Here is a 15178-nt window from a genome sequence, read left to right on the forward strand (position 1 = left end):
CTCTGATCATAACTTTCCACACACCTGACGAAGGAATACCGTTTCCGAAAGCTTGTGGGATTACTATCAAATAAAGTGGTTGGACTTAAACCTGGTGTTGTGAGACTTCTTACTAGTGGTGTGCCACAGGGATCAGTGCTGGGTCCATTGTTGTTTGTCATCTATATCAATGATCTGGATGATTATGCGGTAAATTGGATCAGCCAATTTGCTGATGATACAAAGATTGGAGGTGTAGTGGACAGTGAGGAAGATTTTCAAAGCATGCAGAGGGATTTGGACTAGCTAGAAAAATGGACTGAAAAATGGCAGATGGAAATTAATGCAGACGAGTGTGAAGTATTGCACTTTGGAAGGACAAACCAAGGTAGTACAAGATAAATGGTAGGACACTGAAGAGTGCAGTAGAACAGAGGGATCTGGGAATACAGATACGTAATTCCCTAAAAGTGGCGTCACAGGTAGATAGGATTGTAAAGTGTGCTTTTGGAACATTGGCCTTTATAAATCAAAGTATTGAGTATAAAAGTTGGAGTGTTATGGTGAAGTTGTATAAGACATTGGTGAGGCTGAATTTAGAGTATTGTATGCAGTTTTGGTCACCTAATTACAGGAAGGATATTAATAAAGTTGAAAGAGTGCAGAGAGGGTTTACAAAGGATGTTGCCAGGACTTGAGAAACTGAGTTACAGAGAAAGGTTGAATAGGTTAGGACTTTATTCCCTGGAGCGCAGAAGAATGAGTGGAGATTTGATAGAGGTGTATAAAATTATGATGGGTACAGAGAGTGAATGCAAGCAGACTTTTCCCACTGAGGCTAGGGGAGAAAGAAACTAGAGGACATGGGTTAAGAGTGAAGGGGGAAAAGTTTAAAGGGAATATTAGGGGGGGCTTCTTGACACAGAGTGGTGGGAGTGTGGAATGAGCTGCCAGATGAAGTGATGAATGCAGGCTCACTTTTCAACATTTAGGAAAAATTTGGACAGGTACATGGATGAGAGAGTTGTGGAGGGATATGGTCCAGGTGCAGGTCAGTGGGACTAGGCAGAAAAATGGTTTGGCACAGCCAAGAAGGGCCAAAAGGTCTGTTTCTGTGCTATAGTGTTCTATGGCTCTAAGTTCTGCCCTGGAGTGCTGCCAGCTAATCCTATTGGCTTACAACTCTGTGGCTCCAGCAGTGCCAATGTGAACAATTCCTGGCACTACCAGCAGACCCAGAGCTGAGGAGTACAGATTAACAGGTGGATCTGGGTTCATGGGAATGGAGGATGGGGGGTAAAGGGGGAAACGATCTGGGAGGATGCCTCTGATAAATCAGTGGGTCGCACGGCTTCCTGCATAGAGCTCCAACATTTATTTTCAAGCTTTCTCCTGCCACAAGTGAGGTATCAGAGGATGGGAGGACAGCTAATGTGGTACCATTATTCTAGAATGGAAATAGAGAAAAACCAGATAGTTACAAGTCAGTGAATCTAATATCAGTGGTAGGAAAATTATTGAAAAAAATTCTGAGGGATGAAATTTATCTCCATTTGGAGAGGCAAGAATTAATCATAGAGTCATAGAGGTTTACAGCATGGAATCAGGTCCTTTGGCCCAACAGTATTCTGTAAACTGAGTGTGTGTCTTTATATGCCCATTTTGTGATCAGAACTCTCCACTCAACCAACAAAGGGGCAAAGCCGTGAAAGCTAGTGGCGTTTGCTACCAAATAAACCTGTTGGACTTTAACCTGGTGTTGTGAGACTTTACCCCAGTCCAATGCCGGCATCTCCACATCATGGATCATTTATGCCATTTGACCGTTTGCTGCTTTTCGTTTTCCAGATGTACAACTTTATAATCAGTTAAGTTGATTTCCAGAGTTACTGATTGCTGTTAACTGAATAAGACCAAATTCAATTTCATTATATGTACTATAGAACATTTTGAGAATTTCATTTGTTTTGGGACTTCTGTTAAGATGCCTGTGATATATGTAAACACTGTATGATTTTTAATTGAGAAACTCTTGATTTCAGTTTTAATAATTCAAAGAGGAGGAGAGAAGTATTTGGATTTTAGGAGCAAGAGAGGAAGGTTCTGAGTAGATGGGTGACATGCTGATAAAACAGAGAAATGAGAGCATTTGTGCTAGAGAGAGTAGTTTGAGAGGAAATATAGTCTGTGAGATGATTTCTTTAACATATCCTGTACGTGAGTGGTTGGTGTTGAAGCTACGGGGGCAGAATTAAAGTCATAGGCTGGGATGTTAGGTTGTTCACACCTGTGGGAGTTTCCCAACCTGCTGCAATGAACTGGATGCCAAATTCCGTGTGATCTTGGCGTGAATGGGCAGCAAGATTGTGCCCATTGACTCGGCTTTGTATTGAGTCAGGACAGCTGAGGAAAAATATGCATTGAAAGAAGGAACAATGAAGAAGCCAAGCTACCTGATTGAAGACAACTTCGGTGAGGAACGATGTATGGGAGTTCTGAGTTCCAAAAAGTCAAGTTTATAAAAGATGTTTCTGATTCAGAAGGAAAACATATTTACTGAACGATTATACATCAACAGATCAATATTTTGAGTGAGAAATTAAATGAAAGAGAAAAAACAAACAAGAATTAAATAGGACTTGAAGTTGAGTGAAACTGAAATGAAATCAAAACAAAAGAAAATACAAGATTAGCTCAATTATTGGTGCTCAGTTACTGAAATTAGGCATTATAAATAGCAAGGACTGAAAGCTGTGAAGCTCAGTCCCCACTAGCAAATGTAAAAGGGGAAGAGGAGCGCACAGTGTTTGCTACTTGTATTCTAGTGTTTGCTACTTCTGTTCTATACGTACTTCTATTCTTAGATACCAACATCCTACCAACTCGCTCAAATCAGAAGCTAGCATTCTGTCACACCTGTGATTCTCCCCAGTTCAGGCAATTAGTGGCCAGAGGGCAAGATGTTAAGCTGGAGGGTTATTAGGAGACACTGTAGTTCAGCAGGCTGTCTTTATAAGTTAGCAAGATGATACCCCAAAATGGAGGCATCCTCTCTTTTTTTTATTTTGAATTTAAAAATGGCCTCACTAGCTGTTCCACCCAGGAGAGCCACACCATATAGCAGCCTGTAGTTTCAGCTGAGGCCAGACAGGCAGAAAATACCCACAAGTCGGCATAGAGCACTGTTCTTGCTGCCCCCTCCACCACTGGCTCTTGTACCAGGCACTTGCCTCCAACTACCCTCCCTCGTTTCTGATGACTAATTAGATTAATTGGGTAAATCAGCTACCTGCTACCTCTGGGGGAAATGACCAGAAAAGCGGGATGAAGCCAGGGACGCTAGTCAGTGCTAGAATGTTCATACTCAGCATTTTCCTACTCCCCACCATGCCAAATCATGGGCAGGGGCCAGATTGTGCATCTGGAGGTAGGCCTGTGGTGACAATAAACATAGGCAAATTGCCGAGCTGGCAGGAAGACCTAATTACTGGAGCATCAATCAGTTTTAATAGTGAATCTCAGAGGCCTTCACTCCAATTTCACATCCCTATCTGCTTCATGTGCCCTGTCTATGCATCTTTAAATTCCCCATACTCCCTTAATAATCTCAAACCCAGAGTCTACCATGGACAGACCTGGAGATGAAAAAAAGCTCCTAACGATCTAAAAGGGTTTTTGCTTGAACACAGGTGCAATGGGTTTTCAAAAATCCATTCAACAAAATTTAAACGCTTCCCTGTTGTAAAAACAAATATCTATTTCACTAACCACATCAAAGATAATCCTTCCCTACTGCCACCAGACTTTTGAATGTTCCTATCATGTATTAAACTGATTTATCTCCAACTGCAACACTATATTCTGCACCCTATCCTTTCCTTTTCCCCTGTGTATCAAACAATATGCTTTGTCTGTATGGTATAAGAAACAATACTTTTCACTGCATTGCAATACATGTGATAATCACAGCCCCCTGTTGAGATAAGTGATACTTTCAATGAAGAGATAAATAATACTTAAACTTTTGAAATTCAGCCCAGCATTCATAATGGGCTCAGCTGTAATAATAAACACTGGGAAATCTAAAGGATTGTGTCCAATGAAACTGAAAAAAATCAATTGCCCTTTTTTTCTAAGCTACTCTATACGTCTTATCAATCAAAGCAGTCCAGCAGCAGGTTTTCTTTTCTCAAGTAAAAATTGCTGAGATTTTGTTCTCAATTTATCATGGCTGTGGGCATTTAAATCACTTCAGATTATATACACTTGAGATCCCAAGTGGTGTTTTCTTCAGTTTTGGATGCATAAAAGCACCTTTTCCATGACAAAAGTACTCAAATGCATCTCCACACTTAACATGGTGCCAATCAGTGTAATCATAATTTGCCTTTACAGGACAGAGCACAATTATCAATCACTCCAGTAGAAATGTATCTAACTATTGAAACTGAAATTGCATTTTTTTTTGTATGTCAAGTCTGACTACAAAAGAATTGCAGGAGCAGATGCCTGATTTTTGTTTTTGTTTCCCCACTGGCACTGGCGTTCCCCTTGATTCAGACCTCCTTTGAGAAACCATGGACTGTGTTTACCTATAAAGGGACCTAACTCTACTGAAATTGTAGGGGATGGCTTAAACTGTTTGGCACTGCAGCAGAGTGGGCAAGGCTGTGAGTGTTACTTATAGGCCCATTGTCTGCACACTTATCTTGCACTGGCAAAAATTACCAGGAATTAGGGGGAGGGGGGAGAGAAATCGGGGTTGGGGAGAGGGGAGAGCGGAATCAGGGGATTTGGTGGAGCATTGATGTTGAGAATTTTACCATTGGAGATAAGTCAGCATTATTTGCTAATTGATGCCATGAACTATTTTACAAATGTCTGTTATCAACTAAAATAGTATTTTGCACAGTCCACATCACAAGTGTGCATGAGTGACATACAGCTAAAGCAACATCTGCAAAGCCAAAATACAGGCATTGGGCAACTGTATTTTGTGACTAATAGTTATAAAGTGCAAAAGATAAATGAGTTCAAAAACTCTTACAATATGTTTGAAAATCGTAGGCGGTTATCTTACCGTTTCAGTTGGTTTTCTCAGATGTTTTACTATTATGTGAGCTTACTCTCTATTCTTTCAAATGTTACTGTCAACTTTGTTAAATACTGTAATGTGTTGATATCTCTGGTTAATCATCCTGTACAGAAAGTAACCTGTAATGTATGGCAGTAACTCTGGTAGCGATTTCAAATTTGATGTATTGATGTTATCTTTATCAAATTAGTGTCAAGCAAACGCCTAAAGCTTAACATTATCTTGAAATAGATTGAGATGCCTTGCATTTATCAAGACTGAATTTTGCTCTTGTCATTGAGCATGAAAGTACAGTTGCTGCTTTATGGGTTTTAATACAGCTATATAAATGAAGTTTACAGAAACTTGAAGCAACAGATCCTATCATTCAATTTGTGGCTCCTTGCATTTGTGTAGGGTGGTTGGATACCTGGATATTCTACATAGGCAAAGCACCTACTGAGTTTAATCAGGATCTTGTTTTTTTTAAATTCTGCTTGCCATCCAGCAGCTGGCCAGGTGGACAAGCTTGCCTGCTGCTGGGCAAAAAAGACAACAGCACAAAGCTACAGTTGGCAATGGTGCTTGGCAATCAGGAACTTTTGGACTAACAGTTGGGAGGGATGGAGGGACCACACACACAAGTGGTGGATCCAATCGACAATCCGGAGGGAGTAAAAGATAGTGTGGCAAATAAAAAGGAAGGAATAATCCTGCAGCAAAGCAGAGGTGTGGGTGTGGTCAGACTGCAGTCTGGAGAGAGGATGAAATTGTGGATCAGCAGCAGTGTGGGGGGCCTGTTGGGGAAATCAGTGGTTTGGAGGGGGCACAGTGGTGGTTGCATGGCTTGGGGAAAGCTTTGCCACTTCCCTTGCCAGTCAACCCGCTGTTACACTGCAGGTTGGGATTGTGTTTTGTGATTTCAGATTTTTAATCTTCTCTTGCCAAATGTAGGGAGGGCTAATATTGCTTCTCATGTGTTGAAACAATGACTTCAGCTGTTATCCCAAATCTGTCACTTGCTGTAATTATACTTTATAGAGGTCATCTTGTATGCACTTTTGTGATTTTTTTTTTTAAATTTTGGTGCCAGTATATTAATGAAGCTGACAACTTGGTGCATTGGATGTATATTTTCTGTTCTGCTTCATTAGGTTTTCAAGTAAGGGAAATTATGGATCTATAACATTTTTTTGCTTAGTTTACTTGTGTGGGGTGGGCGGGGGGGTGGGGGGTGGTGTGCAGGGAGGAGAGGGGGCCAGATTGCTTTCTGGTGGGGGGAAGGGGGAGGCAGGCAGAAGGATCTCTGGTGGCGGGGAGAGGAGGAGAAGAAAGGTAAGCAGATGGATCTCTGGTGGGGGTGAGGAAGCAGGAGGTGACCGCTGCAACTCTGCAGGCAATCAGTGGGTGGGAAAGTGGGGGGGGGAGGGAGAGAGAGGGATCTGCTGCCACTCTGCAGGTGATTGGTGGAGGGAAGGGGGCGGGGGGGGGGTCATGATCGCTCTGGGTAGCGGGGAGGACAGTTATGTTGTGGAGTAGGGCAATATTTGTGGGCGACCATTGCTCCCAAGCTGCTTTATCTACTTTTTGCGGCCTGGGAGCGTTGTGACAGGGGAGCATTTTTCAAATTTTTTTAACTGCACATGCACAGTTGAAGGCTCCAATTGGAGCAGCAGTCTTTTGGGTGCAATAAGGCCCGCCCACAGCGCGATTCAGACGTACAACATTTTTTTCAAGCTGAGTGCGTATGGGGCTGCCTGAGAACAGGTTTCCATGTCAGATCTGAATTGCACTCATATTCAGCACTTAGAATCAAAATGGTAAAATCACCCCCGAAGTGTCCCATATCTCCAAGACAGGACACACAGATGTCATTCAACCTACTGTTACACTGCAGGTTGGAATTGTGTTTTATGATTTCAGATTTTTAATCTTCTCTTGCCAGTTGTAGGGAGGGCTAATATTGCTTCTCATGTATTGAAACAATGACTTCAGCTGTTATCCCAAATCTTTCACTTGCTGTAATTATATTTTATAGAGGTCACCTTGTATGCACTTCTGTAATTTTTAAATTTTGTTGCCAGTATATTAATGAACCCAACAACTTGGTGCATTGGATGTATATTTTCTATTCTGCTTCATTAGGTTTTCAAGTAGGGGAAATTATGGATCTATAACATTTTTTTTTGCTTAGTTCACTTGTACTGTGAAAATACTCAGTTGTACACTTGTAGATTTTACCTCGGTTAGGATGATTCTGGAGAGATCATTTTGAGCTTTCTGAAGGTGGATCTGTATTTAATGCTTTTGTAGTTCAGTTGTCAAGTGAGCAGTATCTGCAATATCTGCATTGCTTATTCTGGCTGCCTTTCTCCACCAGCAATATAATTGAGCCACATTATTTTTGTGTATTTGTAATTCTGTTATGGGATAAGGTTACCGGATTTAGCCCTGCAGACTGTTGGCATTTGGATGTTTTTCTTGTGATCCAAACTATGGAAAATGTCAAGACTGCCAAGTTCACATCAACACTAAAGTGTTGATGTACAGTAAGTAAGTCTGGTGGCAGGTTGGACTAATGCATCTAATTGATATTATTCTCTTTCATTTAGCTGGAAAGTGACTGAAAATAAACAGGAGAGTGCAGCAAGACTCAGCCAGTGCCTCACAGAGTCATGGATGAGTTGCACTGTGATTTTTGAGGAGATGTTCCATTTCAAAAAACAAAACCCTGGAAAGGTAAGAAAAATGCAACTTCTCAACAATATATAAAGTTCACAGTTAAAATAGAGACTAAATTACAAAAAAAATGTAAATGGCGAATTCACGAAGATGAAACATGTTCATTCCTATTTGCTAGTCCTAAAGTTGGAATATAGTAGAGTAATGAGTATGAGAGAAATTAATAGCATTCCTCGTATTTAGACTAATTAACCAACAATTTCCCTTGTTGTAATGGCGCGCACAATTTTAACTGGTTCAAAATTCAATTTCTTTACACTTGATTTGGTTGGGCAGCTGACTAGCAGGATGTAAATAGCTCAAGTCCATAAACTGATGATATTGGCAAGGCCTGGCAATCTCTCCACTCCTGCCCCAGATTCCACTCCAATTTGAAATCTCAAGTTTTGGGTGTGTAGTATAACATGGGCCACAGCAAATAACCAAAGGGAAAATAAAGGGCTTTGAAGGAAGATACTAGGCTCTGGTCTGACTAAGGTTCACTTTCCTTTTTCAGCTGTATGTGTATTTTAGCATTATTCATTAGATTGTTTTCGTATGCACAGTTACCAAGAAATACCAAACTGAAAAACAAACATGTTTCTGCTTTGCATCCAGTATTCCTGGTTGACATATAGAGTATGGTATTTCCTTTGATTATTCTGCTCACTGACACCACTGAATGAGCTATATTTGAACACATCTATGTCTTTCCGGGCATGCCAGTCAGTTTCTCTTGCTGTACGCGTTTGGTCTGTTTGTAAATTAGTTTGGCGTATAATTACTGAATTTCAAAATTATTTTTAATTAATGGACTGTTGTCCACCTGTATTCAAAGTTACTTGAATTTTCTTTGATTCAAATCCAAGTTGCAGGTGTGGAGAGTTAATCTTCCAACAATTATTCATGGTTATGCGAATAGCTTTTTCTCTTGCAAATTGTGACGAGGGGGCATGGCTTTAAATTAAGGGGGGGGGTAGTTATAGGACGGATGTCAGGGGTAGGTTCTTTACCCAGAGGGTGGTGAGGGATTGGAATGCCCTGCCTGCTGCGGTTGTAAATGCGCCTAGTTTGGGGGCGTTTAAGAGATCCGTGGATAGGTTTATGGACGAAAAGGGATTGGTTTAGGTTAGTGGGTCATTGTTTTTTAACTGATCGGCGCAACATCGTGGGCCGAAGGGCCTGTTCTGCGCTGTAATGTTCTATGTTCTATATGACAATCTGATAACCTTTTTTATTATTCCTTCCTCCCACTCTCCCACCCTCATCTCCAGTTCTGTCTCCTTGTTTGCAGCCTCTGTACATTTTGTGCAGTTATTGGACGCTACATTCCTGGGGCTCTGGTATCATACTTCTTACGTAAGTACACTTCCTGCAGTTTTGAGAAATTTTAATAACTCTGACTGGTTTTGTTATACATGTTCTCATAGTTAAATTGCAGGCAGCTGTATCATTTCTTGTGGGAATTCTAATACTATTTTGCTTAACTATAGTTTGGTCTAGCAACACAGTTGTGCAACATGACAGAAATCCATTTAATCTGTGGAATAATTTCATTCACTCATATCATTATTATAAACTAGTTTTCATGTGCTTGGAAACTGGGCTCGATTTTATCACGAGTTGCACCCATTTTCAGATGTGAAAACTTGGTAAAGTTGGACGTGAGGTGAGTAGTGCAATCCTTAACCACCACTGTGTCAGTTTCTCCTGTACCAAGGGCCAAAATTGGCCGTAATCAGGACCGCGCCCAAAATGGTCACAATGGCCATTTGAATACACTCCAGTTGATTTAATGGGCTGCACATCCAGCTTTACCGGCACTTCCCCCTTTACCACCACATTTGCCAATCCGAAATCGGCACGAAACAGACAATCTCCATATAAGTCCGATTTGGGCGCACCATCAGTGAGGGCATCTGAAAAGATGGGTACAATCAAATTCCACTGGTTTACTGCTGCCTTCTGCCATGATGTTACACTCCTTCAAAAACAAACATCAAATTACAATGGATTTTCCTCTGCTACCGATGTTTCTTCAGAAGGAACTCTTGAATGCAGGCAACAAAATCTAAGAAAATGTACTCCAACCTATAAATCAAGGAAAGGGTTTTGTAAAGAAACTTCATTACTCCAAACCTGGGGCCTTGCCCTGGGCCAATCCAAGTTCCCCAGAATTTCTGACAGCTGACCATTATGTAATTGGTTCCATAGTTTACTGGGTCAGCTGATTCTTACAGCTTGTTACCATCGGTCACAATACATCTGATACAAAGTTGTCACAGGTTACATTCTAACACGTAGGGGTCCACAAACTGTGATTCCTGTGCCTTGACCGCTCTGGCAGAGCCGTACAGTACAGCCTTGTGATCTCTTCCCACATTGTGCTGGTGTGACGTGCACTGCATAACCTGGCAAAACAGAGAGGTGGCTTATTGGAGGAAGAGGAGGAGGATGTGGAGGCCTACCAGCCAGGTGTCACTAAGGAGGAGGACTCCCAGTAGGAGGAGGAGGAAGAAGCCTGGAGCCTGCCAGGCGCAGGAGGGCTGGCAGCTTGAATGAACCATACGAGGGTGGTTTGGGAGACCCTGATCACCAGGTGGTTCAGTCACTAGGGGCCTGTATCTGTGGGTTCCATGACCCCCCATCCCGCCTCAAAGTCCTTCCATCTCCTGCAACCTCATCACAGCAGTGTGGTGGGTCTTGGTATGCTGTGTTAGCAAGTTTCTTTGGCAGGCAGGAGAGTGATGACCACTTGTTAAGCACCCACCATTGTGATGATGCCCTGGAGCAAACTAGTCTGACTCCTACCCAAGCTTCATATGCATGCTGGCATCTGGGCCCACATCTGTGTAGTGGGTAAGGGATCTGAAACCCCCATACAGGGTCCTGAGGTGGGTGGGGTGAGGGAGGGGAACGAATTGCTCATGGGTTCTGGGGAAAGAGTGGCATCATTTTCTCAGTGACGTAGCATTGAGTGGCCTCCCCAACTGATTTCAACATGAAGCATCTCTCCGGTAATCCTCAATGGAAGAGGAATCCTGTTCAAGACAAATCTGAAACAAATTAGTCACAGGTGGTTGGTGAAAAAACACTTACGATTTAAATACCTTTATTGTAATCATTAAGTTCTAACGTATAAATGTATGAACAGAAAATGCTACAGTGCTTAAAGGTCTATCTAACTAGTGCAGTCTTTTGCCCATGCCATCTTAGTGCAATTACAGCATCCTAACCTTACGTGGCCGACCACTACATCTTAATGACCTCCCCCAGAATGTACATCGGAGGTGGAGGGGGCCTGCTTCCTACCTCGCACCGTTGCCTGTGATGCATGTGGCAGTTGTTCTCTAGAGGCCCTGGACCTTGAGAGCCCTGGCTGGCTTCCAGGTGTCTGGGACGTTTCCATGACACCCTCTTCATCCTGCTGCCCCTGAGATGCCCTGATGTCAGGAAGCGGGGAGTCAAAAGGTATAGCCATGTCTAAGATCCAGTCTGGAAGGTCCCAGCATGGGCTCGAGCCCTTCCTCCTCCCTTGAGGTTCCTGTGGGCCCTTGGGTCACTCCTTGGAATGGCAGTGTTTCTGCAGTGAGCTCCAGAAGCTCCAGCATCACCTGGCCCTGCCAGTACTGGAGTATTAACTGCATCCTATCCATGGTGGTCAAGCCCTCTGTGATGACCACTGAGTCAGGGACCACCTGTCACTGGCTGCAGCAAGTGCTCTGAGACTGGCCCACATTCTGCAGCCCCTCAGCCATGACCCTCTGCAACTAGGCCACATTCTCAAGGGCTGCTGTCACAGCCACTGTTTCTCCATGCTTTCCCGCTGAGTCTCCTGCAAGTTCTCAAGCCTCTCAGCCATGAGCTGCAGAACCTCGAGAATCCCATTCAGTCCCTCAGCCGTGGCCCTCTGGGACTCCGCTGTGCCTAGTGTGTCTCGGCCACAGCCCTCTGGGACTCCGTTGTGGCCTGCTGTGTCTGGACCATCGCTTAGAGCTTGCCATTCATGGTGAGGATTCCCTGCCCCAGGCTTTCTGCCGCAAATGCCACCTCTGCAGCGTTGGCCTAGGAACCATGCAAGGCTGGCAATAGCTGGTTCATCTGAAAGCTTTGGGACTCCTCCCAACAGTGTCAAGTCAGTCCAATGTGACCTTCAGCTCCTCCTACATTCCCTGGTTCTGTTGCTGCATTTCTAGCAGCTGAGGGAGAAGTGATCTCAGAGGACCAGCATGTAGCCTGGGACCAGCTGAGTCCTCGTCTCCGGCAGGCCCCTGCATGCCAGAGGCCTTGGACGTTACCTCCTCCCAATAATGTATGTTATCAGATGTGTCATGCTCACCAGAGAGTGACCCAGAAGCCAACTAAGCAGCAGCACCCAGGCGCTAGAGGGCTTGCAGCTCGAATGAACCATGTGAGGGTGGCTAGGGAGGTCCTGATCACCAGGTGGCTCAGTTGCTAGGAGCCTATGTCTGTGGGTTCTATTCCCCCCACCCCCGCATCATTGACTCCCTGCCAAAGTATTTCTATTTCCTGCAACATCATCACACCAGAGCGGTGGGGCCACGATGCCAGATGGCCCCTGGCATCTGGATCCCTCCCTGGCAAGGGAGGGAGAGGAATCTGGGATGCAAAAAACATGATTCACATTTCTCCATTGAATATAGAGCAAAGCACAAAGAAGATTACATCACAGAAAGAGGCCTTTCAGCCCTCCAAGCCTGCAGCGACCAGGCTGAATTGTAATACCACCTCTCTCCTCCCCCCCCCCCCACCCCCCAACTTCCAGAGACCATATGCCTTTGTTCCCATCCCATTCCCTTAGCTGTAAAGACCTAAAGGTCACTCCCATATCTGCCTCTGCAACCTTCCCCAGCAGAGAGTTCCAGGCACCCACCACCCTCTGTGCAAATAAACATGCTTTGTATACTTCCTTTAAATCTTGCCCCTTGCAACAAAAACCCATGCCCCCTAGAAGTTGCAGCAAATTGAGTGAAGGATTGACAGGTGCTCACTTCTTGACTCTAGCCCCACAATACTGTCGCTTCCTCTGGACAGCTCCAGTATCTACTCTTCAAAGGAGATGAGGACCCGGAGGTCTCGTTCACCACTCCCTGTCTTCACTCTCTCTCTGTCTGGTGTTGTGGTCATGTTATGGTCATTCTTCTCCTGTGGAGACAGAAGGAATCATAAAAGAAATGATGGTGTGACTCCTGTAGAGTATCAGGTTGTGGTCCTTGGTGGGCAAGCTCAGTCCTACTCTGGGGGGGAGGGGAGGGGAAGTGGAATAGGAAGGAGGGCAGGCTTACTCAGTTAATGGTAGGGTGTTGGAGAAAGTTACAAAACAAAGAGATCAAGGGATATATGTTCATAGCTCCTTGAAAGTGGAGTCACGGGTGGACAGAGTGGTGAATAAGGCATTTGGCATGCTTGGTTTCATCGGTCAGAACATTGAATACAGGAGTTGGGATGTTTTGTTGAAGTTGTACAAGACATTGGTAAGGCCACACTTGGAATACTGTGTGCAATTCTGGTCACCTTATTATAGAAAGGATATATTAAACTAGAAAGGGTGCAGCAAAGATTTACTAGGATGCTACCGGGACTTGATGGATTGAGTTTTAAGGAGAGGCTGGATAGACTGGGACTTTTTTCTCTGGAGCTTAGGAGGCTGAGGGGTGACCTTAAAATCAGAGAAGGGGTCTATAAAATAATGAGGGGCAAGATCAGCTAGATAGTCAATACCATTACCCAAAGATAGGGGAATCTAAAACCAGACAGCATAAGTTCAAAAGTGTTCAGAGGGGCAATTTTTTCAGAGTGTGGTGAGTGTTTGGAACAAGCTGCCAGAGGTAGTAGTAGTAGAGGTGGGTACAATTTTGTCTTTTAAAAAGCATTTAGATAGTTACATGGGTATGATGGGTATAGAAGGATTTGGGCCAAATGCGGGCAATTGGGATTCGCTAAGGGGTTTTAAAAAAAAGAAAGTGCAGCACGGATGAGTTGGGCCAAAGGGCCTACTTCCATGCTGTAAACCTCTGTGGCTCTATGACTTTGAGGTACTCAGAGGTCAGTGGCTGGAAGCATGCTGGGGGTGAGAGGGTCTGGGGGCAATTTGGGGAAGATGCTAAGATTGGGTTAAGCGCTTGCTGTTGCTGCCCAGATGAGGTCATTGGCCACCTTGTGGCATTTCTTCCCAGTTCTGTGAGCCAGTGCCATGGCACTAACTGAGGCGGCAACTGCCTCCCAGGCCACACCGTCGTCTGCATCCTCCTGGGGGAAGAAGGTGTCCCGCTTTGCCTCTGCCACATCCAGCAGCCCTCAGTGAACCGGTGGGGGAGCTGGCTGTGTGGTCATTTTTTTCCTGCACTATCTGCCTGCCTGTCCAGCCTTGGGTTTTTTATGAGCTGTTCCTCATTATGGCAGATCAGCTGCAGGCAGTTTGGTACAGCATTCCAGCAAGTTGCATGCGGTTTGCTTGTTAGCATTGAGGGAAGGGCAAGTGAGCACTTGCAGGTGTGCTGATGGGGAACAGAGAGTGGTGGTCCAGTGCCTCTATTTTTGGGGACAGGGCAGAGAGAATGGGAAGTGTCATACAGCCATTGGAGTTGGGAGGAGATGGGGGTCTTGTGCAGGAAGGTCTTGGGGGGGGGGATCTTTCTGCCTGAGATCAGTGAAGGGGAAGGGCATTCTGCTGTTGCTCTGCCTGAGTCCGCTGCCACTCTGCTGAGACGGGGGGCAGGGGGGAGTGGGGGGAACCTGCTGCCTCTCTGTCTGAGATCAGTGAGAGGAAGGGGAGTCTGCTGTAACTCTGCCTGACATCAGTGAGGGGGGGGGAACTATAGGGAGAGGGGGCTGCGATCAGTCTGGGTGGTAGCGGAAGTGTGGTGGGGGGAGTATGGTGGGATAAGGGGGTCAGTGATGTTGTGGGGACGGGCGAGGCATGATCCAGCCTGGGAAAGATGTGGCAGGGGAGCAACATTCTATCTTTTTTTTTGTGCATACGCAGTTAAAGGCTTCAATTGGAGCAGCAGGGTTTCGGGCACTTTAAGCCCTGCCCACAGGTTTGTGCAGCATGATTTGGAATTGCTGATATTTTTGCAGACAGAGTGAGTATGGGGGCGCCTCAGAATGGGCCTAAAAGTCAAATCGGGAACACACCCAGTTTCATGCCGGCCCAGCACTTGGAATCAAAATGGTAAAATGGGGCCCAGTTGTTCTAACTAAATTCGCTGCTTTTAACTAGTTAGCTTGTTTATTATATTGACTTCCTTCTGCCTTTTAGAAAAAAATAGAAACTTGTTTTCTTGTCAATGCATAAGCCTGAAATACACCAAATGTTTCTAGTCAGCATGAAGATAAAGATCAGGAACAGCATTAAGTAGAAGTAAAGCTTGTTATGTTGTT

At 44.5% G+C, this 15178-nt stretch overlaps 1 protein-coding gene across 2 annotated transcripts in view; it reads left to right on the forward strand.

The window, feature by feature from the left end:
• The window catches only part of retreg1 (reticulophagy regulator 1), a 129225-nt gene that overhangs the window by 86241 nt on the left and 27806 nt on the right, over positions 1 to 15178 (forward strand). For both annotated transcript variants that reach the window (XM_080204985.1, XM_080204995.1), the window contains 2 exons: positions 7666 to 7792; positions 9049 to 9133. In XM_080204985.1, the coding sequence (XP_080061111.1) occupies positions 7666 to 7792; positions 9049 to 9133 (212 nt within the window). The remainder of the gene's footprint in view (positions 1 to 7665; positions 7793 to 9048; positions 9134 to 15178) is intronic.

Source organism: Carcharhinus amblyrhynchos, chromosome 2 (genome assembly GCF_965287045.1).
Source record: "Carcharhinus amblyrhynchos chromosome 2, sCarAmb.v2.hapA, whole genome shotgun sequence".
In the NCBI taxonomy this organism is placed as follows: Eukaryota; Metazoa; Chordata; class Chondrichthyes; order Carcharhiniformes; family Carcharhinidae; genus Carcharhinus; species Carcharhinus amblyrhynchos.